At 36.9% G+C, this 27,917-nt stretch overlaps 1 protein-coding gene and 1 long non-coding RNA gene across 2 annotated transcripts in view; one reads left to right on the top strand and one right to left on the bottom strand.

Annotated features, from left to right (window-relative positions):
- The window catches only part of LOC136831166 (uncharacterized), a 412,738-nt gene extending 386,697 nt beyond the window's left edge, over positions 1–26,041 (top strand). Inside the window, exons 8-11 of the long non-coding RNA XR_010850788.1 lie at positions 13,486–13,604; positions 21,315–21,545; positions 21,700–21,827; positions 24,986–26,041. This is a non-coding gene — a long non-coding RNA (uncharacterized lncRNA). The remainder of the gene's footprint in view (positions 1–13,485; positions 13,605–21,314; positions 21,546–21,699; positions 21,828–24,985) is intronic.
- The window catches only part of LOC136831164 (nephrin-like), a 337,951-nt gene continuing 331,356 nt past the window's right edge, over positions 21,323–27,917 (bottom strand). The window contains exons 15-16 of the mRNA XM_067091120.1: positions 27,115–27,179; positions 21,323–21,462 (exon numbers count right to left, since the gene is read on the bottom strand). Coding sequence (XP_066947221.1) covers positions 21,439–21,462; positions 27,115–27,179 — 89 coding nt within the window. The 3' untranslated portion in view covers positions 21,323–21,438. The remainder of the gene's footprint in view (positions 21,463–27,114; positions 27,180–27,917) is intronic.

Raw genomic sequence — 27,917 nt, 5'->3', positions numbered from 1 at the left:
TTTAAAATTTACTAAAAAGCAATGTATGAGGGTGATGGCAACTGATTCCGATTAATTAGGAGTAACAACACTCTCATTGACTGAATAAGGTGTTTTATGGAGCTACATTTAAACAAAAATTATTTTTCCCCTCCAGAAATGTGAAATGGGAACTTTTAATTTATGCTCATTTTTTATATATATAATGCAGGTAGCCGAGATACCATAGATGATACCTAAAATAAGAAAAAAAATAGTTTTATTGCCAGAAAAAATAGAAACATTCTTTATTTTACAAAGGTTCATCCTAATTAAGAACCATCTATTTTTATGCAGTTTTTTTTTTTACAGTGAATTTACAATGTAACATCAAGTTTATTTAAATTAAATAACTGGGAAGCCTGTACTGCTGCATTGAAACTTTCTAAGACATACTTTATAGTCTAATAACATATTTGTTTGAATGTTTCCTATAAAATAGAAGACAATATAAGAATTTGGGGAATTTTAGGGAATTTTTATACCTAAGAATTGATGGAATTACGGAGAACAATAGTTGGCATCACTGAGTCCCCCTTGGGGTACGCCAGGACATTCGTTGTCTCAAGGTACATCGGCTACAATTGTCATTCTTTCCATCTTTCCCTGAAGCAATTCAAAGTCACCTTTGTGTTTTGAATGCTAAAATCGTTCTTTAAAAGTGTCATGGAACCTGCTGCCATCACTAAAATAACTACAGTCCGAAGAGAGAGTGATAAATGGGTTATTAACCTGTTAAATTCATTTTGATTTTGGGCCAGCCAGACACCACTGGGACCATCTTGCAGTAAACATTATGTGATTCGACTTCCTGTTCCGGAGAAAAATAAAATGAAAAGGTAAGAATAACTTGAAAAACTGATTTGACATCAATTGCGGGCAATTTTTCCACATTTTATTCATTTTATAACACCCGTATGACAGGTTTTAAGGAATAAGGATACAATTCTTGCCTTTATGTAAGTTAGGTTATACTGTAGACACGAAACACTGCAACAGATGGACGTAAATGTAATTATTATATAATTTCTTATCTGACCATCATGATATAGCCCAAGACACTCATTTTTTTTGGGCCAAGGCCACATAAATGGATTTAGGTAATGGCTTTTGGTCTGACGATGAATATTCTACCCAGTTATTAAGTGGGTAATCGTGCTTTGCCGAATTTTCAAGTGTGGTTAATCATTTGGTGTATTAAGCCTTGCCTAGTATATTATTAAATTATCCACATATCTTTTAAGAATGCCTATCCCTTGTTTTATCTTGTTTTTTACAATAATTATAGGCACAAATAACTTTTATTTGTTGTCCTAACCATTTACATTTAACAGTTATGGGAAGACTTCAGTGGGGAACCGGAGTTACTTGAGTGCCGGTGTGTTGCACTTCAAGAATAGTCAAAAATACATAATTCACCTGGATACGTTGTCAGGAATATACATGCTTCATGTGTGCAATCAGTAATATGCACAAAACAGATTATATAGCACGTAGAAGTGGCAAGGGTAAATAAAGAGATACATTTCAAGCCAACATCCCTTTAACCAACCTAACCTAAGACACCAAGGTCTGCCTGACTTGGTTCCTCCAGGCCTAACCTAATCTAGAAGTCCATACTAAACATTACTGGCATTATAAGCACCACCCCCCTTTCCTTATTAATGCTGCATATGTTTAGCATATTCTTTGTCCTAAGGTTGGGAGATCTTGCTAAATAACTGTGGTTCGATATTGTGAAAAAGGTGTAACAGTCCTGCACTTGGCCTAACCTAACCTAGAAAGCCATACTTAACATTGCTGGCGCTGTGATTAACCCCCTGCTTCTTAATTTTGCATATATTTAGCATATTCCTTGTCTTAAATTTGGGAGATCTTGTGAAAAGGCTGTGGTTCATTAGTGTGAAGGTGAAATAGGTGAGTCCGGGATGATCAGGCCATTTGTTTTCGACTCTGTATTTAGGCAGTCACAACTTCAGGCCATATGAAGTTTAGGCCGTAAGACATGGTGGAAGCTCCTTGGGATGCTGTGTTTAGTACTACCCCTCTTGGAGCAAAGTCTAAAATATACCCATTTCAGCTGTTTCCCAGTTTGAATGTTGTGGCCTAAATGACTTACAACCAAAATGACCAGGACCCTAATAGGCCTGTGCTTGGCCTAACCTAACCTAGAAGGCCATGTTTAACATTACCGGCTTCGTGATATATTTATCATATCCCTTGTCTTAAGTTTGGGAGATCTTGTTAAAAGGCTGTGGTTCATTACTCTGAAGAAGGTATGATAGGCCTGTGCTTGTAGTAGGCTATGTGAGTACCTTTGTAGCCTGTAGGAGAAATTGACTTCACGTCTCAAATCAGAAGGCTCTCAGGATATGAGGAATTGTTTAGAGTAAAGGATTGCTTCATGATCATTCAAAAAATCATGGTTATGATTACGTTCCACTTTAACTTCAGTCTTTATGAGCACCTTGTTGCCTGAAAGGCAGCCATTGATACACTAAATATACCAGGTTGTGAAAATTTGGAGGGATCATATAACTACTGGGGAACATCATTTTAAGACTTTTTGGTCTTGATGTTTTTATTGGCTAAAAGTTACCCTGTGTGTTATAAAATATAAGCACCCAAGACCTGGCCAGGGTTGCCGTAAGAAGTCACAGAATGTGTTTAAAACTATTATAATGGGTTTTGAAAATATGTGAAATATTCTCACTTTTATTGCTAAAGATGTAAATTACCTTTGAATTGTGCTTCACACTCCAAATAGGAAAGATGCTAAAGTGGCTATCATTTCTGAATAACAAAGTTTTTGTCTTAATAAATACTTTCCTGGTGAATATTTATATATTTATTTCGGTCCATGTATGCTTCCAGGCTTTCTGTGGTCATATACTTTTCCTACACCTACACATTATCAGATTTCCATTTTGTTATTGGTAAGCATCTCCTCGGGTGTTATGTTTCCCTACGTGATTCAGTCCTGGTATTCCCATAAGTTACGATGTACCCCACATTTTTAAGCAAAGGTTAAGCGGTCCAGGGAGCAAAGTCTCAAGCCATAAAATACTCTGCATCATAGTAAGTTAGATTTGGTTATATCGCTTCAAGTACAAAGGCTGTACTTTTAGCAAAAGCCAAGATGAACATGTTCCGAATGCATGAAGCTCCCTTGGCCAAGTAGCGTCCTATTTTAGATTAGATTGTATCCTTTAAGTATCACAGCCAATTTTTATCGGAGATCAACTGGGGGTCCTTGGGAGTTGAATGGAATGGATGTCTTGAAAAATAGTTCACTGTGTCCGTAGGTTAGGTTAGGTTAGGATGTAACTTGTAACTAGGCTAGGTTAGTTTAGGATATGACCTGTAATCTAGTCTAGGTTAGCTTAGGATGCAACCTGTAATTTAGGCCAGGTTTAGGTTAGGACGTAACCTGTAATCTAGTCTAGGTTAATGTAACCTGTAATCTAGTCTAGGTTAGAGGATGTAACCTGTAATCTAGGCTAGGCTAGGTTAGGTTAGGATGTATCCAGGCTGGGTTAAGTTAAGATGTAACCTTTAATTGCCATTACAGCATTTTTCTGCCTCCTACCATACTCCATCCTTATTATTTTTATTAATTACAGACATGGATAATATTATTTCCAGCAATTTATATATATATGTGTTGTGTGTGTGTGTGGCGTGTGTTAATAGGGGTTCTCTGCAGAAAAATTGCAACCATTCCCGCGAATGGAAAAAATCGTAAATGAGAATTTCGAAACGCCCTTGGAAGTAATTAACCTATCAGATATTCCGCATCTTTCCTCCCCTCAGTTTACCTTTTTGGCGAATTCATTAAATATTCAGTTAGGAGAAGAAACTATTGATAATTAGTTTAATTTCCTCACTGTATGAATGAAGAATCCCACAGTAGCATTAACTATCCAGAAGCATTTTCGAATGGAAACTTATACACTGATCCACCCGGTAGGGTTAGCTGCAACCCCTTTCGTTCCTTTTACTGTACCTCATTTCTTACTCTCTTTCTTCCATCTTACTTTCCTCAACAATCTCCGGACAGTTGATTCATAGTGCAAACTGCAAAAGGTTTTTATCCTGTTATACATTTCAAACCTTTTACTGTCAATTTCCGTTTCAGCGCGGAATGATTTCACAGGTCCCCCAGTGCTTATTGGCCTTTGGGCTAAATTCTGTATTCAGATCAAATCTGTACAGTGATCCAAGAAATATTATTATGTTAATTGTAAGAAGGCTATTAAAAATACACTTTAGAATATTCCCTTAAAGATATAAAGTAATGTATACCTTAGTTTAACCAGACCACTGAGCTGATTAACAGCTCTCCTAGGGCTGGCCCGAAGGATTCGACTTATTTTACGTGGCTAAGAACCTGTTGGTTACCTAGGCTAGCAACGAGACCTACAGCTTATTGTGGAATCCGAACACATTATAGCTATAGAGATGGGTACAGAAGCATTTAAAGAGTCAATATAATTGACCTATTGAATGTGTCACCACATGCAACATAATTTCCCACCTCCACCAGAATTCACATTTTTGACAACATATGTGGAGTTAAAGTTGAATTTTGTATTTTCTCTTGTGCAGACGCCTTCAGATATGTGTGCATATGTCATGGATTATCATAATCATAAGTATATGGACCTTATTGTCTAATTTATAATGGTCAGTCTAGATCGTATTTAAGTATGTGTGCGTTTTAGCACAGCACAAAACAGACATGTGTACTGACACGCATGTGTATATATATATGTTTGTGTATTTATGTATATGTGTATATATAATTATATATTTTAGATATACATATATATTATATATACAGGTATATATATAATAATACATATATATATATATTTATATATATATATATATATATATATATATATATATATATATATATATATATATATATATATATATATATATATACACAAACACAGACACACACTTTCCAGCGGTCTATCAATAATTTGAACCAACGATTCTAGAGACTCATCGAAAGAAACATATCGACATAATTATTATCATTATTTTTCATTATTATTACTCGACTCCCAATGCTCATCTCCCCCCCAAAATCGTGAACTTCCGTAATACCAAACGGATTAACTGCTGGCTTCGGAATTTATCGTCAGCTATATTGAGGCAATTAACAAAGTCCTGTTCATTTAGATAATGAGAAAAACCTCTCGGCCTCTTGTTAATGAGAGGTCTTGCTTATTACGTAATAAAATCCCCCCTTATTGGGTTGTAAACAAAGTCTTCGCCTCGTATGATAAGCGAGGTCGAGATTATGAGGTTGTATATACGAAGACTCGGTCCTTAGGTGCTCGATGGGTTTCGTTGTGTTGAATAGAAAGTTTTCTCCCCGTAGAGTGGAGTTAGTGCTGCCAGTGCATCTCACGCGGTGCGCTGTAGGCGGTACGTAATGGTCTTTGAAGCGTTCCTTCCTTAGGCCCCAATCTGCAACCCCTATCATTCCTTTCACTGTACCTCCGTTCATATTCCCTTTCTTCCATCTTATTTTCCGCAACCCTAATAGTTGTTTCGGCATTATTATCAGCTCTGAGTGACCTCATAGGACCCAGCGCTTGGCTTTTAGCCTAAAATTTTTATACCTCTTTCTCATGGTGTCATATGGCCTGTGAAGATTTTTTTTTTTTTTTTAGCCGTTGGTGAACCAAACATAAATATATCAATAGGTAGTTTTCGTAGGAACCTCACTGTTAGTTCAGTGCACCTTTCATGGTGCACTGTAGGCATTACTTTCAAGGGTCTTTGCAGTGTCCTTCGGCCCCTAACTGCAAACCATTTCATTCCTTTTACTGTACCTCCGTTCATATTCTCTTTCTTCCATCTGACTTTCCACCTTCTCTATCAATTGATTCATTGTGCAACTGCTTTGAGGTTTTCCTCCTGTTACACCTTTCAGTCCTTTTTACTGCCGATTTCCCTTCCAGCGCTGAATGACCTCATAAGTCCCAGCGCTTGGCATTTGGCCTAAATTCTATATTCAGTCAATTCAATACATTTTTAGGAGGGGGGACGGTCTGTGAATAGCCTTCATCTGAAAGTTATTTCTGGAAGGCAAAGGTTTGTTCGTCCCTTCCGACAGCAGGATTCACAGAGGCTGCTGAGTTGAGTTGAATATAGAATTTAGGCCAAAGGCCAAGCACTGGGACCTATGAGGTCATTCGTCGCTGAAACGGAAACTGACAGTAAAAAGTTTATAAGGTGTAACAGGAGGAAAACCTCAAAGCAGTTGCACTATGAATCAATTATTAGGAGACTGTTGAGGAAAGTAAGATGGAAGAAAGGATATGAAAGGAGGTACAGTAAAAGGAACGAAAGGGGTTGCTGCAGCATCTAGGTGCCTAAGGAAGGCACGCTGCAAAGAACCTGCCTACAGTGCCCCGCAAACGATGCACTGACGGCACTAGCTTCCCTACGGGATCGATCATCATTATGCTGTGAGTGAATCAGTTATCTTTAGAATAGCAAAATCCACCACTCTTTGCAGCTAAGCCCCGCCCCTTGCTTATGTCACGACCATCCCTTGAAGCTGATTGGTTGGCAATGGTTTCAAAAAGTTGGTTAATGTGTGGAGAGCCAAGTAGAGGGAAGGAGCGTCATTGCTGAGGATAGAGAGCTAATTCGGGATTCATATTTTTCATAGTTTATGAATTGGAGTGAGTTTTGTATTGTGTATGTATATGTATGTATATGTATATATATATATATATATATATATATATATATATATATATATATATATATATATATATATATATATATATATATATATATATATATATATATATAAATATAAGTATGTATATATACATACATATAGTTTGTGTGTCTTCTGAGCATGTATGCTTTTTCAAATCCTTTGTACCCCCCTAATGAAGGACCCAGTGAATTGGGTATTTGGTATCTTGCCTGATATTGTGGTTTCAACCTCAGTGGAAAAAGGAGGCCTGGGGCTCGCAGCCTCATGACTAAAGGCTTGATGAAAAGAGAAGTGGTCAGGCTCTATAAATTTCTGACTCACATCAGGATCGAACCCAGGTCTTTCAAATGGAATGTGAGTCAAAAATTTATTTCTGTTCCACACGTAATTGTGTGTTGATATTTCTAACATATATATATATATATATATATATATATATATATATATATATATATATATATATATATATATATATATATATATATATATAAAAGGAAGCATGTTGCCTTGTGTACATGACAGACGAAAATTCAGAACATCAGCAAATTCGCAAGTTCAAACTTTACTCTAATATTAACTAAACGTTCAGATCTGATATCACCATCCCCCACTTTCCATTCGCAAGTTCGGACTCTCTCCGTTTTTCGAATATCACCGAGTAAAATGGAAGCTTCATCCATTCCCGAATCCTCCCCCATGATAATGTCGGGTATTCTAATTGTAATTGAAAATGGGGAGACTTCGTCAGTATATCTTATTTGTTTTCCGCCCGCCCGCTGAAATATCTTCATTAGGAGCAGCTAGCCTGATGAACAATTCACTTCCCTTCTCTTTATGCCGGTGGAATGAATATTCATGAGCCGTTGTGCGCTCACGTAGATTTCTTACCACTGCCAGATAAGTGGGTATTAATTTTAACGTTAAATTCGCTCCCGTCGAATGGATTTTTTTGAGTAGTTAATTGTCTGTTCAGGTGAATTTTGGGTCGTGTTACATGTCTGCTCAAATGAATTTTGAGTCATGTTAAATGTCTGTTCAAATGAATTTTGAGTCGTTCAAATGAATTTTGAGTCATGTTAAATGTCTGTTCACATGAATATTGAGTCATGTCACATGTCTGTTCAAATGAATTTTGAGTCATGTTCAATTCCTGTTCAAATGAATTTTGGGTTGTGTTAAATGTTCAAATGAATTTTGGGTAATGTTAAATATCTGTTCAGATGAATTTTGAGTCATGTTAAATTCCTGTTCAAATGAATTTTGTGTCATGTCACATGTCTGTTCAAATGAATTTGAGTCATGTTAAATTATTGTTCAAATGAATTTTGAGTCATGTTACATGTCTGTTCAAATGAATTTGAGTCATGTTAAATGTCTGTTCAGATGAATTTTGAGTCATGTTAAATGTCTGTTCAGATGAATTTTGAGTCATGTCACATGTCTGTTCAAATGACTTTTGAGTCATGTCACATGTCTGTTCAATTGAATTTTGAGTCATGTCACATGTCTGTTCAAATGAATTTTGAGTCATATCACATGTCTGTTCAAATAACTTTTGAGTCATGTCACATGTCTGTTTAAATGAATTTTGAGTCATGTCACATGTCTGTTCAAATGACTTTTGAGTCATGTCACATGTCTGTTTAAATGAATTTTGAGTCATGTCACATGTCTGTTTAAATGAATTTTGAGTCATGTCACATGTCTGTTCAAATGAATTTTGAGTCATGTCACATGTATGTTTAAACATGTCACATGTCTGTTTAAATTTTTTAAATGAATTTTGTCATGTCACATGTCTGTTCAAATGAATTTTGAGTCATGTCACATGTCTGCTCAATTGAATTTTGAGTCATGTCACATGTCTGTTCAAATGAATTTTGAGTCATGTTAAATTCCTGTTCAAATGCCACATGTCTGTTCAAATGAATTTTGAGTCGTTAAATTCCTGTTCAAATGAATTTTGAGTCATGTTAAATGTCTGCTGTGAATAGGCTTAATTTTAAATGTCATTTCTGAATAGGGAACTTTGTTGGAAAGAGCTAATCGTACAAGATGTAAAATAATCATCATGACTTTTCACTTAGTGGACGGTGAATGAGAGAATTTGCTATGTGGGGAATAGGGTGAAAACATTAATATATATATATATATATATATATATATATATATATATATATATATATATATATATATATATATTTATATATATATATTTATTTATTTATATATTTATATATATAATTGTTATTGACAAAATCAATATAATTAGATTTTATTTCCAAAGGGGTGACTTCCTCTTACAGAATCTGATGGATATATCAAATATTATTTACTTGCGTATATTGTAAAAACTTTTATGTATCTCTGTAGAAGAAAAAATACTTTAATGTTTTTTGGCAGTTTTCCATATGATTTTTGATCATTCTCCAGTTGTTAAAACCCTTTACTTTTCTTTGAGAGAAAAATCATCATATTTTTTCCCCCTTCGATTTTTAATTATTCTCCAGTTGTTAAAACCCTTTGGTTTCCTTTGAGAGAAAAATCATCATACTTTTCCACCTTCGCAATCCTGTGAGGGATGATTTATCTGGCGATGTTATTGCGTTATCTCCTTTTTTTTTATCAGTTATATCTGCTGTGCTTATGACATAGCTTCCCTGGTGAGTGAGGCGCTGTGTCTGATTTAAAATTAATACCTGCATATTCCTGAAACCACTAATTAACATTGGCTCTTGATTGTTCCAGTGAAAATTTTATTACCCGTTCTTGTCAATTACTTCATAAGTGCTATTTGCATCTTTAATTACTTTAGGTTCTTCGTCATGATCTCTCGTTATAGGTGGAATAATCTCCTCGGAATCTTGATAGAATATTCAGTAAACATTTGTGGTTAGGCAGAAAAAAGTGCTACCTTTTTTGTTGAAAATAGAATTTTTATACGTTAGAATTTTACTCGCAAAAGAATAGTTTTATCTTACCTCAGATTAATTTAAACATCATATGGGGATGGAAAAATCCCTTGGGCTATTTATTATTATTATTATTATTATTATTATTATTATTATTATTTATAAAAATCTCATAATAACGTGTCACTAGAAAGGTGAAGAAATCCACAGTGATGTTGGTGTAAATAAATTTATATATATTTTATTTTAGAAAAAAAATATCTATATATTTATGTATATACAAAAGAGAGCTTTCGAGAACCTTCCCGATTCTCCTTCTTTATTATTATTATTATTATTATTATTATTATTATTATTATTATTATTATTATTATTATTATTATTATTATTATTGAGAAGATGAACCCTATTCATATGGAACAGGCGCACGGGGGCCATTGGCTTGAAATTCAAGCTTCCAAAGAATATTATGGTGTTCATTTAAAAAAAAAAAATAACAGAAGGTAATAAGTTTACTGCGTTTTTTTATGATTTTATGATGCATTTTTAAGTACAAAATGACACTTAAATGGCGCACACATCAAAGATGTGTTGTTAAAACTTTTTCCCAAAAGAATAGACCGCAAATCCCCGTTGGGGGGTAGTGCGCTTGAGGTGCACTGTAGGCATTGCTTAAGGTTCTTCACAGCGACCCTTCGGCCACTAGCTGCAACCCCTTTCATTCCTTTTACTATACGTCCGTTCATATTCTTTCTTCCACCCTACTTTCATCCTCTCCTAACATTTGTTTTCACCTTTCATACGTTTCTACTCTCAATTTCCGTTTCAGCGCTGAATGACCTCATAGGTCCCAGTGCTTTGCCTCTGGCCAAAATTCTAACGTTCCATTCCATTCCATTCTGTATTCCAGTAGTCCTCAAATAACATTTATTTATAAAATGATAATGTTTTCTTCATTGAATTATCCAGAAAGAAACTAAAAATATCGAGAATTTTTTTTCCTCGAGGAATCACTGGACAGCATTCCATTAAGAATGAATTTTTCCTCAAAGGATTGAAAGAATTTTAAGAACCGATATAAAAACAGGAATTCATGATTCTATAGAAGTAAATATAGAATCACAAACGAATTTCTATATCGCTGTCAGTTACGTATTAAATACAATTCATAGGTTTCTATTTTTTACTGGGACGAGAAATGGTAAAAGAATTGTAAAATTTGTAAAAGCCCCCTCCCCAAAAAAAGTCATGGATTGAAAGAGGTAACTGCATGAAAATACTCAATAAATCATCTTTCATAGAGTTAACTCGGCCCCCCCGCGCCCCCGGGTTGGTGCCGTCAGTGCACCCCACGCGGTGCACTGTAGGCATTACTGAAGGTTCCTTGCAGCGTGCCTTCCATAGGCCCCTGGCTGCAACCCCTTTCATTCCATTTACTCTACCTCCGTTCATATTCCCTTTCTTCCATCTTCCTTTCCACCCAGTCCTAAAAATTGTTGCATAGTGCAACTGCAAAAGGCTATCCTCCTGTTACACCTTTCAAACCTTTTTACAGCCAGTTTCAGCGCTGAATGACCTCAAGGTCCCAACGCTTGGCCATGGGCCCTAAATTCTGGATTCTGTTCTCGATTTGAAAGTTCTAACCGAATAGATTTCGATAAAGCAAAATTTGTATGAGACATAATTCATGTTTAATATAATCAGTTAGTACTCTCTTTTATTCCTGTCGTTAATCCTTCTTGCAAATGATCTCGACGTCCAGTTGAGATAATTAATGTATGTAAGTATTAATTTCCATATTCAATTTACTCCAGACTCTATGGCGAGGTTATAATAGCTTGATAATGATATTCATACATTCTTATTATTTTTTATACGCTATTGTAATACAATTACTTCGATATTGCCATTAACGAACCCATCTTTTATAAATTGAACACAGGAAGACTTAGTCTTTCATTTGAATGCTCTGGCTACATGGCGCTCTGTAGGCATTAGTTAAGGTTCCTTGCGGCGTCCCTTCAACCCCTAGCTGCAACCCCTTTCATTCATTTTTCTGTACCTTCCTCATATTCTCTTCCATCCGACTTTCCATCCCCTCTAACATTTGTTTCACAGTGCAACTGCATTTCAGGTTTTGCTCCTGTTACACCTTTTAAACCTTTTTATTCTCAGCTTCCCCTTTCAGCGCTGAATAACCTTATCGTAGGTCCCAGCGCTTGGCTTTTGGCCTAAATTCTGTGTTCCAATTCCATTTCCAGTTGTCGGGTCTGATTCTGGCTACAGTTTTGAACTGATAATTCAGGGCTTTTCAATTCCGAGATGGTCTTTTTGCGTTAGGTATTTAAATCCATTATTCTACAATTCTACCTTTGTATTATCACTTAGAACTGCATTTTATTTTTAGTTCATTACTATTGTATCACACGTGAACTTGCAAAAAGAACTTTATCCTGAAGCACACACACACAAAAAAAAATGAAACAAATGAATTGTAAGTTTACTTGAAACTCAGAAGTATTTAACATAAGGTACCTTTCATATATATAAAACAATAATTCTGTGTTCTCGCATAATTCAGTGAGTTGTAAGAAAACCTCATTTATTTTTTGTTGGTTTTTGTTAGAATGTTAAAATTTGTAAGAATAGTTTCATTTGAAAGTCCTTCATGCATTTTTGTCCTGTACTTGGGTGGACAATCAAATTGAAATAGGCTGCGTTATGGGCTAATCAGCTGTTATTTATTTTTTGTTGGTTCTTGTCAGAATGTTAAAATTTGTAAGAATAGTTCATTTGAAATTCCTTCGTGCATTTTTGTCCTGTACTTGGGTGGACAGTGGAAGTTGAAATGGGGCCACAGTGAAAGATTTAGCTAGTAGTAATTCTATTGAAGATGCTCTTCAACCAAAAAGTATTTGTTTTTATTTGTTGCCTATTTGGAAATAGACTTTTTCAATAAGTTACCCAACTGACTTCACACCTTTTTATTTAGGTCAGTGTGAAAGGTTTTACATACCCGGAAAAAAAGATTAGGAAACGGGAAAAAATATCTTCGATGCGAGAGGAGGATTCGTGGAAACTCACCGGAAATATTGAAGAAATGTTATTTTTCATTCCAATAGAAACAAAATTCGGAACGTATTCACAAAATAAATAACCTCCATAAACCATGCCTGGCTTTTCAAGAAAGGGGGTTTCAGTCCACCAAGAATAAAAAAAACTTTTAAAAAATTGAGAAATCATTGATAGTAAATAGTTCCTTCAGATAAGTTCATCCTACCAACCAATAAGAAGACTGTCTTGTAAAAAAAAAATCAGTTCATTGGCTGTTTGTGTGAAAACCTCTTGACAAGCAGCTGTGTGCTGAATGGTAATAAGTCTTGCTTGGTTGAATGACCATTTGCCTTATAGAAACTAATTGTTAAGTTGACACCTCTTGGCAGGACCCCTAAATATTAACCTAACCTTTGAGGAAATGATTTTAATGTTGTACTTCACGTAACTGAGAAAAATAGTAAATACTTCCTTGCCTTACTGATTTTGCAGATACTGCAAATGGGACCCCCTAAATACTCGTGGAAAGCATTGAAGAATCATTCTGAAACTGCAGTATCTTGTGTGTTAAGTGTTTCACGAGCCCAGTAGGTGGCATCTCAATTTCGAAAATTTTAAAGATACTGCAGTTTTCCATTTTAGGGCAGAATAATCATCTTGACTTGTCTGCTTTCAGATGAATTTTCATTGTTCTTCATTTCATCGTTCCATTAAACCAATAATCATTTTGGTTTCTCTTGCTTTCAGCGTCCTGCTTACGAGAGTGACCTTGTACCTGGAAATACTTCGAAAGTGCACTCCCTCTGTCCAGGGTTCAGTGAGGCCATCTTCATTTGCTGTGGGAACAATGTCGAAGCGTAGATTAAGTAAGTAAAAACACTTACTTTAGGACATGTCTTTGTGCCTCTTAGATATTGTGAAGGTGAGCACCATGAAATCTTATCACAAAACTTGCAGTCAGTATAATACCTATGTCTTAGAAGTTTGTAGTCAGTACAACGCGTGTGTCTTAGGAGTCTGTAGTCAGTACAATGCCCGTGTCTTAGAAGTCTGTAGTCAGTATAATGCCTGTCTTAGAAGTTTGTAGTCAGTATAATCCCTATGTCTTAGAAGTCTGTTACAACCTTATTTATGAACTTCATATTTAGATTGTTTCAAACTGAAAATGTGCTTGGCAAAATAACTGAACTCCGAGGTATTTATTATGTGGAGTCTTCAGTATTTAACACAGAGAAAAGTGTTATCACTTGTGGGAACACTTGGCTGATTTATTTATAATTATGTCATTGTCATTATCAGTTTTTTATAATCCTCTTTTAATTTTCCTGACATTTTTGGGACATTGCAAGCCAGCTTCTTTAGCAATTTAAAACCCTGGGGTATTAGCATCATTTTAGAGGGATGTCAGAACATAAAAAAAAACTACTTTATGCAGCGAGAAACCTTTCCCATCCACTTAATGAGAAAAGTCCAGCCCATATTGCACCCGGCCAAAGTCTCCATTATTGGGTAATACACAGAGTCTTGCTCATTACGTGATATAAAAGTTATATGTTCATTAGATACCCCGATAGTTTTCTTCATTAGGTAGCGTGGAAATTCTTGGCAATTCGGCGGTGAAATGAGTATTAGACAGTTTTCATTACGAGGTAATGAGAACGCTTCTCTGCTAATTTTGGTGAACTTTAGATGAATGCGATTCGTATTGTTTAATAGTTATTCCATGCTCCAGAACTCCAGGGCTTTCTTCCGTGCTCCCCTTGTTTTGCAGATGTTTATAAGACCTATGCCGCTTTGCATTTCTGTGAAGTAGGATTTTCATAACGATTAGCAAATCAGATGTCGATTGACAGAACAGAAGAACTGTAAACGCGTGTGTAAGACCTTAGTCATTGCATTTTTGTGAACTATTATTGAACTGAATTGAATATAGAATTCAGGCCAAATGCCAAGCACTGGGACCTATGAGGTCATTCAGCGCTGAAACGGAAATTGACAGTAACAGTTTAAAGGTGTAACACTATGAATCAGTTGTTAGATGGTTGAGGACAGTAAGATGGAAGAAAGAGAATATGGAAGGCGGTACAATAAAAGGAACGAAAGGGGTTGCATCTAGGGCTTCAAAGATCCTCAAGTCATGCCTACGGTGCACCACATGAGGTGCACTGACGGCACTACCTTCCTACGGGAATGAACAAGATTTCCGACTGACAGGACGAAAAAAAGATCTGTCAGCGAAGGATGCGAAATAAAACGACATTTTTTTTTTATTATAATACATTATTACTAACATTCGTATGTACATGATACCCTATTTACAAAGTGAATTGTAAAAAAATACACAATCGAAAGGCATTTATGTTACATATACAAAACTATATAACAACATCTACACTTTACACACAGTTGACATAATCATGAATTCCCTCCTAATATATTTACATTTGTTTTTTCTTCATTCCGTTTCTCCTTCTATTGTATGTACATGTTACAGATGATATCACATATGGATTGTTCATAATATAACATACATTACATAAATAAATATCAATGTTAATTGTTTGCCACAGGGCCTATGCTTAAACATACCGAAATAACACACGTACTGTGGGGTACTGTGGGGGTGTGGGTGGGCATGTGTTGCACAGTGCAGTCTGATACCAGAACACGTTTCCTAAATATGTTCGGAATTTGGGTTACGTACCATCTCTACTGAAGTCCGTCCATTATTATTACGGTTTAAAGAAAGGAAGGAAGGGGGTCTTCTTCCCTTTGTGGGGAATGAATTCAAAGTTACGAGCTGCGACAGACAGACAGAAGGCGCCGCTGGGGCAGAATTCAGCTTATGCCAAAAAATTGGCGATGCAGATCGACTCACGCGGCGCAATTTGCAGTGAAGCATTCTTTATTATTGTTGACGAATGAAAAGCGTACGCCAGATAATACCAGTCCACAAATAGGATTTAAACACAGGATATTTATTTAAATAAACAAACGATGAGATTCATCTCGAAGTGAATGGCTAATTTTTAAAGTGCTTTAGATATTTTGTTAGGAAGTTTGCCATTCTGGCAGAATCGAGGGCTATTTGAAAAAACGACGCTTTAGTTCATTCACTGTTTTATCAAGTCGTCTCCCCCCAATGTCAGTTACAAGGCAGTTAACTGGATCCTTTCGCGAGTATTGGCACCATTAACCCCCAATCAATTGTGGCACCATTAACCCCCAGTCAATTGCGGCGTCAGATCACTTTTACATCAGTCAATCAGTCTTTTTACAGTATTGACGTTTAGCTCGGTAGTTTGAACCGGATTTCTTTCGTTGGGTTTCTGAACTTTTGAATTTCGATCGATTGATTGATTTGTGGTTACTAAAACTGGCGTGACAATACGAATTTCGAAGTCTTTTGCGTTCTGTGGCCATATGATCTTTGCGGTCTTGTGAGGCGAATATCTTAAATTTTTTTTTACCATCTGGGTTCTCATTGTAGAACACACACACACACACACACACACACACACACACACACACACATATATATATATATATATATATATATATATATATATATATATATAAATATATATATAATATATATATATATATATATATATATATATATATATATATATATATATATATATACATACATACATATATATACATACATACACTATTCTTTACCAACAAAAAACGTTCAAATAACACACACAACTACACATACATACATATACACACAATATTCCTTACCCAACAACAAAAAACGTTCAAATAACACACTTACAAAACTTCGGACAAAAAAAAAAAGTACTACTACCTTCCATGACACTCAAAAACTGAAACCCTCAAAAACATTCCCCAGGCGACAACAGCATCGTAGCTGGGGTTAGTAAATGAAGCCGCCACCACACAATCGAGTCGTTATGAAATATCTGGTCATTTTCGGGTGCTAATCCGAACCTCGAATCGATAAAGGAAACGCAAGCGGCTCTCTCACACACACACACACACACACACACACACACACACACACACACACACACACACACACACACACACACTCTCTCTCTCTCTCTCTCTCTTTCTCTTTCCTTTGATCTTGCACAGCCAAAATATACCCAGTCAATCGTAAAGCTGCACTAATGTAATGCGACCTCGACATGTCACACAGCATTCGAGTCCCCTGAAGCGGTTATTAGCGGGGCCTAAGATTTTTTGGGGGCTGATCTCTCTCTCTCTCTCTCTCTCTCTCTCTCTCTCTGTGATACAGTACAACCACCACCTACCTTTTGTGATTCATGCCACAGTTCGCCTCAGAGAGGGAGTGTCATATTTTTAATGGTTAAAAATATACAACTTCACAAGTATCAGTGCGTGTGGCCAGTATTTTCGTGTTTTCTTTACCTAAGGACAATTATATACCAACCTCTCTCTCTCTCTCTCTCTCTCTCTCTCTCTCTCTCTCTCTCTCTCTCTCTCTCTCTCTCTCTCTCTCTCTCTCTCTCTAGGGCAGTTAATACGCGATAAAAAACATTAAGATTTTAAAAAAAAATTTCCCATTTGACACTGAATGAATATTGCATTAAGCAGCCTCTCTCTCTCTCTCTCTCTCTCTCTCTCTCTCTCTCTCTCTCTCTCTCTCTCTCCTCTCCCCACCGATTCCATATGAGTTTGTTGACAAAGCGAGTGAGGGAGGAACGTTTTACTAACATTACAGAATGACAGGTCGACTCGCATAAGAACGTGTATGACAGATATATATCCTTGACGTATACACACACATACACACACTCACGGTACACACCACGATTGTGTGTGCACGCGCCAGGGAACACAGGGAAACAGTCATTTACACAAAGCAGCGCCTCATGGCAAGGTGTAGTACACACGTACACACACACACATCCGGCCATCCGTTTATATACGAATCACAGTAGCATCAATAATAAATTTACACTTCATGAATTTTTGAATCTCCATCATCGTCACCGACATCGTTATCTGCATCAAAGGGACACACACACACACACACACACACACACACACACACACACACACACACACACACACACACACACACACACACACACACACACACACACACCCCAGCGGCTAGTAGCCGACTCGATATATCAAGTCGGAGTGTGAATAATGCAAGAGAAAATGTGAATAATGAAGGGAAAACATGAATGATGCAAGAGAAACAACACCTATTATCGAATCTCGATTTATGCGAGGACGAACGAACGACGCAAAGCAGCTCTCTTTTCTTTTGCGGTTTCGCCCTGCGGAATAATAATAATAATGAGTTTAACGGACACAATAATGGTTCATGAGGACGTTAAGTCGTTGTTGGCTTCGTCATAATAATAATAATAAGGATGCGTTCATGAAGTTCTGTGAATGGAAAGCGTTTTTATACCGTCGATTTCATCGAGACGTTCGTTCAGAAGTCCGACGCATTTTCCTCCACGTATTGGACATTTTATTTTTGTTTTTTGCATTTAACCACTTTTTTTTTGGCGTCGTATAATAATATTATAAGGAGCGTTCATGAAGTTCTGTGGATCGAAAGCGTTTTTATACCGTCGATTTCATCATCGATACGACGGTCGTTTAGAGGTCGAACGCATTAAACACTTACTGAACTTTTTTTTTTTTTGGCTTCGTTTTACTGGACCTTTTTTTTTTTGCGTCTTGTAATAAAATCAAGGTTGCGTTCACGAAGTTCTGGGCTTCGAAAGCGTTTTCATACCATCGACACGACGTTCGCTCAAGAAGTCGAACGCGTTTCCCCACATATTGGACATTTTTTTTTTTTTGGCTTGATATAAGGATGTGTTCATGAAGATATGGTCTTCGAAAACGTTTCCATGCCATCGAACGCATTTTCCCCACATATTGAACATTTTTTTTTTGGCGTCGTATAATAATATTAAGGTTGCGTCCATGATGTTATGTGAGTCGAAAGCGTTTTCATATCGTCGATTTCATCGACTTTAGAGAACGATACGACAGTCGTCTAGACGTCTTAACACGTTTTCCTCACATATTGGATTTTTTTTTTTTTTTTTTTACCTGTACCAGTCCTGTAAACAATGAGAATTAATGGCGTGCTACCGCAAGCGTTGTTGTTTTTTTTTTACACAGTAATTACGGGAGTGTGTCGTTTCAACTTCCATTTAAAACAATATTATTGCACGGCGACATAAAGGGAACACTTATTGCCTTAAATCAAATGAGGGGGAAGAAAGTGGAAAAGCAACAATCATAGAACAACAATCACTTATTCTGTCAAGATATTTTCAAATGGGTTTTTTTTTTTCATACCACTTTAATAATAGTTTTATTATTGTATTTTTACTGTCATGACATAATGATTCTCTCTCTCTCTCTCGTGATTCGTCCGTAATCGGCTTTTCAAATCCTGCCTTGGAAAGTGAATATATAAGATTGTCTCTTTTTTTTATTTCTTTATTTTCCCGTTTCGTTTTGTCTTTTCTCAGGTATTCACTTTTTTCTGAAGGAGATATGGTGCTTTTTTCCATTATGCACTTACGTATATATTATTGAAAACATTATCATCATCACTTGTCTTTTATTAAAGGGAGTACGATTGGAAATTTTGTTTCCTTCATTTTTCCATATCGGGAAACAAAATCTTTTGTCATTGAATAAAAAAAATCTATATTCTGTATGTGAACATAACCACTGCTTTTTTTTTTTTTTTTTTTTAACAACACCTGGAACAATAATCATCCACTCCCCCTCTTCAATTGTCGCTTCTTATCTGAGAGAAGGGATCTCTCTCTCTCTCTCTCTCTCTCTTCTCCTCTCCCCCTTTGAAATGAGTATGAACTGAAGAATAGTATTCATCACTTTCACTCAATGGCATCATTATCAGGAGGAGGAGGAGGAGGGGGTATGTGGGGTGGGGGGGGGGACGTTTCCATCATCACCACCACCTACCTCTGGCACTCGAGAAACCAGGCACTCGAGCTGAGTATGTACCCCCCCCCCTTCCCCCCTTTCCTAAAATCTGTACCCTACTCTCCGAAAAGCGGTCACTAACCAACCACCTACTGATTCTTCCAGTCACAGTCTCACACCATTGAACACTTTTATATGTCTTTCTAGGAGAGGGGGCGGGGCGGGGAGAATGGGGGGCAGATTTCCTGAACCCCTTCTCGTCCGTCATTTCCTGAAGATCAATCCCACGAGGGGGGAGGGGGGAAACGATCTACAGAGGAAGAAGAAGAACGAACGAAAGACGATCCACTTTTGTGTGACGCAACTCGAGAGAGAGAGAGAGCAAAGGTTAAAAATGGATGTGGAAAGAAGATATATAAAACATTATTATTATTATTATCGCCGCAACTCGGACACAAGAAGAACCAGCTTTGAATGAATGGTTGCGAAAGAAAGAAGAAGACACGAGGAAGGAAGGGGAGAAGAAGGAAGAAGAAGAAGAAGGGGTTTGCGAGGACACGAGAATGCTCTTCTCTTACACTCGCACATATATATCACGGGACTGATGATGGTGTTCCCGATAAGGAAGAAGAAGAAGAAGAAGAAGAAGAAGCTGGTCATGATGGGGGGTGGGGGAGGGAAGAGATGATGATGGTGATTTCCTGACGGTAAAATTGGGAAGAGGAGGATTCTGTGACGATGGTAGTGCGAGAGAAAATACGCGATGACGGAGCTGAAAACCAGAAAATCCTGGAGGAATAGGAAGAGGAAGAAGAGGCAAATGAAGATGGTGATCAGTAAGGAAGGAAAATAATCGCAAAAAATTGCAAAAAAATGACTGCTCCAGATTATATGATATTGGTGAAGATGAAGAAGGTGAAGAAGCCTGTAGATAAGAGGCGGGATTTGCAGTGATAATGATGATGTTAAGAAGAAGAAGAAGAAGAAGAAGGAAGAAGAAGAGGAGGAGGAAGAGAAAGAGAGAGACTCAAGTTGAATATTGGGGGAGATGCTGGCTGTGACCCGAGATTGCAAGTGAGAGAAAAGGAATTTGATATTTCCAGAAGGTAAAAAAATAAACAAAAAACATGTACTTATCCTAACATAAATAAGAAGGAGATTGGAAGAGTTCGAGAATATAAGGAGAAACAATAGAGACATGATAATGACAATCAAGACAATGATGTAGAGATAAGGATATAAACAATAATGACAATCAAGACAATGATGTACTATTTTTTAGATATATAATGACAGTCATGACAGCAGCAGCGGCGGGTAACAAATTGATCATCATCACTCGTACACGGAATGACACAGTCAGAAGTGTTCCTCAGTCCATAAATATGTATATACAGAACTTACAAAAAAGAACAACTCAACGACGACTGCAACTGTGAGGGCAAACACTAATATATACTGTATATATATATGTTTTATTTCTTTTTTTCCAGCCGGGTACGCAACAAACAGCATGCCTTGAAGGAAGTATTGTCAGAGAAGTACATAATGACACTGTAGACACGCCATCGACGCCACACAGCAAGAACACAACTTTCTCATTGTAATAAAACTACGTCGCTTATATTCCTTTTTTTTTTTTACAGGGCGAGGAAACCATTAAACGATATAATTCGAAGGGCACTATACAGCAGCGTAGGGTACCGGAGGAGGAGAGAGAGATATACTGAAGAGGTCTACATGAAGTTTTGCTTTACATCTTACTGCTTCTCACAAGGCTTGGTCTGCAATGTGCTGTAAGGGAGGAGATAAGATACAAAATTACTAATATATATAGATCATCCAGTCAGGTGATACATAATTAGGGTGTAAAGCAAGTAAGTACACACATTAACAAGACATATGGTACATACATAGTAGTATTAATAATATTGTTTGGTTGAATAAGTAATAGTAAATTTCTGATCATGTTTGGTACTCTGTTGATGAATAAATATTCATAAATTTTTAAGATAATTTCCATTTTTCCAGGACGCACAAACCTGGAGTCTACTGTATGGATTTATGACCACAAGAAAACTGCAACAGTGGGGTGTAAGATCTTGCCCCTTTATTCTCTGGCATTCTGAACAAAGTATATTTAATGGAAATAAAAAGGAGCAAGTATCTTGGCTTAACACACAGCAGCTATGATTAAAAAGGATTATTCAACTATTTTAAGTCGTATAAAGGTTATTACATTTGCTGTAGCACTTCAACTGGATTAGCTGAAGTATTGGATTAACAGAGAGGCAAAGGACAACAACAATGATGACTCAAGATATTATCTTTAGTTTTTTAAATCTTTAAATCAGCCCAAATAAAATGAATTGCAGTCCTCTCAAGTTTCAATTTATATTAAAAATACATTTATACTGAATTTTTTGAACAATGAGTTTATATCAAACAAACACTACAGTAGCAACATGTTCATGCAGTCTTATGGATGGAATGTGACTCTTCATATTTAATGAGCACTAGCACTAGCCAAGAGACTGGTAAGTGAAATTTCATACAAAACTGATTGGTCCCATCATATAATAAATTATATATTGTTACCGGAAGTGTCTTAGAAAATCTGTCTCTTATAATCTGCATTAGTGCAGATGACAAATGAAAATAAAATCAATTAAGTCCAGGTGCATATATGCTTGACCCTATTCTGCAGATGATGATGGAAGGCGATTTAAAAGAGACTCGGTAATCCTTGTTATTGTCCTTTGCATCTCCTTGATTAATCCAGTACCTGAGTTAACCAAAGGCAGGTGTTCCTACCTAAAAGTAGTGCGTGCTGGTTTTGACTTCCTTTAATCTTGGGTACTGTTTATAAAAAAAACCAAGTCTTCTTGTAATATTTTTCCTCTTGTAGTTTACTTGGAAATGTACTCTAAAGGCTGTTTATAAAAAAAAGAAGCCAAGTGGTCTTGTAATTTTTTCCTGTGTTAGGTTTACTTGGAAATGTACTCTAGAGGCGAAATCTATTTAGATTCATTTTTTTTTTCTAGGATACAACCTGCGCTTCCATAGATGGAGTACTCGTCACCATGGCGTGCTGCAGCTGGCTGCTGACTTAAAAAACAAATGCCCATTGGGCATATTTAACCTTTGACCTGAGAGGTGGGTAGCTCTAACTGCAGGTGCACGTGATGATGATGATTAAGAAGAGGGTGGTGGAGATCGAGAATAACTACTCCCTGTTTCTACAACTGCCTTTGCTTGGTGGGTGGCATCCAGTGATAGACCTGTCTGCCAACAGCCTTTACCTCCAGCAAATGTCTTTCTCCATGGAGACTCCACAGTCTGTTCTGGCCTCCATCAGGGACAGAGATTATGTGGAATCCATAAACCTACAAGATGCCAATCTCCATATCAACAAGACATCCATGAAGTTCCTCAGGTTCACCTCTTAGAGAGTAGGCTACTAATTCAAGGCCGTTTGCTTCTGACTGGAGACAGCTCTGCAAGTCTTCACCCAGGTGTTCCAGCTGGTATCAACATGGGCACACACCAAGGGCATACAGCTGCAGACATACCTGAATGATTGGCTGACCCTAGCTTCCTCAGCCATCGAGACAGAACTCCATAGGGACCAGGTCCTGTCTCTTTGCAAGGACATGGGAAGTGGTAAATTTAGTCAAGTCAATTCTCCCCAAAGCAGATGATCAAGTACCTCGGGATGACAGTTGACACAACAGTGAGAACTCCGTAGGGACCAGGTTTCTCTTCAAACATGGGAAGAAATTTAGGATCTCCCCAAAGCAGAGATCAAGTTTGACAGTTGACCAACAAACCAGAGGACCAAGGCATTGTTTTCCCAGCAAACCAGAGGATCAAGAACTTGATAAAGTCTTCAAGCCTTTTTTTTTTTGTTGTCAAACCACCAGACAGCGAAGCAGTGGCAGATCATGATAGAACACCTGGTCTCCCTAGGGAAGCCATTTCCCAGGGGCAGAGCCCACATCAGGTCCCTCCAGCACCAGCTGAAAATGCCCTGGAGGAAAGGGCAATAGCCTCCATCCTTCCCAGTACAGGTGACAGAGTACTGGAAGACCCCAAGAACTTTTCATGAGCACCAGCTGGGAGAAAAGGGAGATCTCCAGGAATACCATCTCCTCCTATCTACAAAAGACAGGTGGAAGTACTGCCCATACCCAGGGTCAAGAACAATGATATGAAGGGCATATATGCTTGTCTGTGGTGTAAAAAAGTAACCTGTCTGTTTAGCAGATCATGAAGGTGAGAACATGCAAGAGATAGTCAACATTCACGTCATTCTACCTGCAAGACTCTGCCACTTTCACCTTCGGGCCAGTGGTAGCCCAGCAGGTGACAGCTGTGAACCCCATAGGTTGGGTTCCACCGACAACATCGTCTGTCATCTCTCCCCATAGGTTGGGTTCCACCGACAACATCGTCTGTGCAGGTGACAGCTGTGAACCCCATAGGTTGGGTTCCACCGACAACATCATCTGTCATCTCCCCCTCCCCACAAGGTGTGGCGAGTACAGGATGACTTGTTTCCTCATACTTTGGTGTTTCTTCACTGTTGGCCTGAGATGTGTGGCTAGCTTCAGATCATGCGCATAGCAGCACTGGAAACCCAGAGCAAGTCCACCTTCCACTTCAGATAGATCGGTCCTCTCACCTACAAGTGAATCTCTATTCAAAAAAGTGTAGGTTCGTATTCCCGTCAGAACAAGTACCAACTCATTTGTATTTTTCCTAGGATATAAACCTACACTTCCATAGGGTAAATTTTACCCCCCTCGACTATCCCTCGCGTTTTCAATCATGGAGGTGGGCGGGACCACCAAAGGGTTGATTCACAAAATGGACGAGTTACCCACATCTCAGGTCAAAATATGCCTGATGGGCATTTGTTTCTTAAGCCAGTAGACAGCCGCAGCACACTGTGATGCCAAGTACTCCATGTATGAAAGAGTAGGTTTGTATCCTAGGAAAAATACTATTTACTTTGAAAAGACACAACTCCAATATTTATTTGTGCATGAGTGTAACCCCTATGGGGTGTGTATGAGAGAGAGAGAGAGAGAGAGAGAGAGAGAGAGATATCATAGGAAAAATACAAAAATTACTTTGAAATTGGTACATACATAACATCAGTATTTATGCAAAAGTGTAAACCCCTATAGTTTGTGAGAGAGAGAGCGAGCGAGGTGGGCCCTTCTATTTTGAAAAGAATAAAAAAAATTGTCAGTTTTTTATTATCGCACTTTCTTTGCGAGCCGTGTCTAATCTCTACCATCGCTTCCTATAGGTGTGAGAAAGAAGAGGCCGACACAAAAGGGGAAGTCTGTCACAACCAATCAACGGAGGAGGGAAAAAAAAGGGGGTGAACGAAACAACACAAAAGGGAAACTTCTATAAATAGCAATGAATTCCTGTGAAGTCAACTCGAAGAAACTTTCTCTCTCTCTCTCTGCTTTTAAATCCCAAGTGGTGGTGGTGGAGGAGGAGGCAGCAGCAGCCGAATCTCGTAAAGGAAATTGTGGTTCCGGAACTAAATGTTTATTCCGAACCTTGTTGATTCCCCAATACGTCAAAGGACTTGGGGGCTGCCGTGTTCAAGGGCTTCCTGAATATATGGATCGACTGGGTCGTGCTATGGAAATTCTTTGAAAATGAGGAGGAGGAGGAGGAGGTATTCTGTGAACAGGCAATAGAAGCACCACTTGAGGGGGAATTGTGTGATGAAGTATAAACCGAGGAAAAATTGTGATAAAGTGAGACAAGAATGAAATTTTATGGCGGAATATAAGTAGATGAAATGTGTGTGCTGCTAAAGGAGGCAGTAAATTCCGTAAAAAATTTAAAAGTAACTTGGCTGCAGGCACGACTTTCAGAATTACGCAAGGCATCAAAGGCTCTAACGTCAAAGAATATAAGGTTAGACAAGCTTTGGCTGACATTCTGAGAAAAACATTTAAAGTAGATATTCTACAGACATTCTTTTGAGGAAAATTATTCGAGAGCTCCATATCTTGAAAGAAAGATCCTCGCGAGGGAAAATATCAAGAGGAAATCCTCTGAAGAACTTTCCATCGAATGGAATTTCACAGAAGAGCTCAGATCTTCTCTATGGGAAAAGTCAGAAATGAAGACTTCAGGAGACCTGCTACAGAACTTTCTTTGACATGTAAAACACAGAATGGAATTCTGTGAAAAGACCAAACGAAATTCTTATAGAGAAACTCAAAAGATATTTGAGCTAAGAGTGAAAGTAGGGATAGAGAAACTCAAAAGATATTTGAGCTAAGAGTGAAAGTAGGGGAAGTTTTGTTCTTATTATAAGAAATTCAATAAAACCGAAAAAGTAAAATTTTTGTTAATAGACCTTTGAGAAAAAATCCTAAAACTTGAGAGAAAAAAACATTTTGAAAAGGAGGAGAAATCTAAAAACATGAGAAAACATTTTGAAAAAGAGGAAACTGAAAGAAAAGAAGTTTAGCAAAATCTCTTTTAAAAATATATATTAAAAATATACAGAGGTTAAAGTTCAGCGAAATTCTGTGGAGTATTAAAATTTGGGAAGTTCGAAATATTGTTTGCATAAAATTTACAATAGCAATTACTGAATAGGATTGGATACGACTGCAATGAATTTAAATATGACACCATAACATTATTACATTATTACCTATCACAAATGCTGTTCAAGTATGACACCAGAACAATACATATCACCCATTCACTACAATGATCCTTTTTCAAAGATGGGAAGTTCCTTGCAATAATTTAGAGAAACTGAACTTAATGCAATAAGAATTCAAACTTAACTTTCTGAGGTCACTGTAATGAATTAAAATTGAACTTCTTGTAATGAATTACATCACAACTGAACTTGCTGTAATGAATTCAAACCGACTTCCCTGTAATTAATTCAAAATGAACTTGCTGTAATGAAAGCAAACAGAACTTAAACTTCAAACTGAACTGTAATGAATTCAAAATAAACTTATTGCAATGAAATCAAACTTTAGTTGCTGTAATGAATTCAAACTGAATTTATTGCTGTAATGAATTCAAACTGAACTCTTTTAATGAATTTAAACTGAACTTGCTGAAGAATTCAAACATGAACTTACTGCAATGAAATCAAAATAAATTTGCTGTAATGAATTCAAACTGAACCTCTTTGAATTAATTTAAACAGAACTTACTGTAATGAATTCAAACTGAACCTCTCTGAATGAACTCAAACTGAACCTCTTTGAATGAACTCTAACTGAACCTCTTTGAATGAATTCAAACTGAACTTGCATGAATGAAATCAAACTGAACTTGCTGTAATAAATTCATACTGAAAATTGCTGTAATAAATCATACTGAAAATCCAGTAATGAAATCAAACTGAACTTCCTGTAATGAATTCAAAAGTGAACTTACTGTAATTGGGTCCCGGTGAGCTTCTAAACTTATCGTTGGAACTTCAAACTGTACGTCCTCGTCATCTGGAAGAGACGAGAGAGAGAGAGAGAGAGAGAGAGAGAGAGAGAGAGAGAGAGAGAGAGAGAGAGAGAGAGAGAGAGAGAGAGAGAGAGAGAGGAAAATATTAAATGAAATTCATGAGCCAATGATTATTCAAACTAGACATTTCACCCATTAAAGAGACTTGAATGGAGGTTCAGTTTTGGGAGTGAATCTCTGAAGCCTCTTCCTCCCATAAACTTTATAAAAAAAACTTTTTGGTTATAATATTTTATTATTATATTTCGGTAAGGAAATGAACGTTTCAGTGCTGTAGGAGTGGACTCTTTAATAATAATACCATAACTTTTTCTCTGAAATGAAAACATTAGTAGTTTAAATAATTGTAAGACTGAGTTACAGAAAAGTTAATGTTTAGCTTAAAGATAAAATGAAAAAAAAGTTTAGTATGAGTTTCTGAGGACTATATATTTCCTCTTGTCAAATTTCCGTACCATTGTGAAGCCTTTTAAATGATTATATATATATATATATATATATATATATATATATATATATATATATATATATATATATATATAAATATATATATATATCATATATAAATTTATATATATATATATATATATATATATATATATATATATATATATATATATATATATATATATATATATAATTGCTTCATATATCTTGCACCTGGATCCAAGGCTTCGTAGTGACAAGCACATGTTGAGGCTATTACAGTTACATAAGTATCA

Source organism: Macrobrachium rosenbergii, chromosome 48 (assembly GCF_040412425.1).
Source record: "Macrobrachium rosenbergii isolate ZJJX-2024 chromosome 48, ASM4041242v1, whole genome shotgun sequence".
NCBI lineage: Eukaryota > Metazoa > Arthropoda > Malacostraca > Decapoda > Palaemonidae > Macrobrachium > Macrobrachium rosenbergii.
Note: the sequence above shows the minus strand (reverse complement) of the source record. Positions and strands in the feature narration are given on the sequence as shown.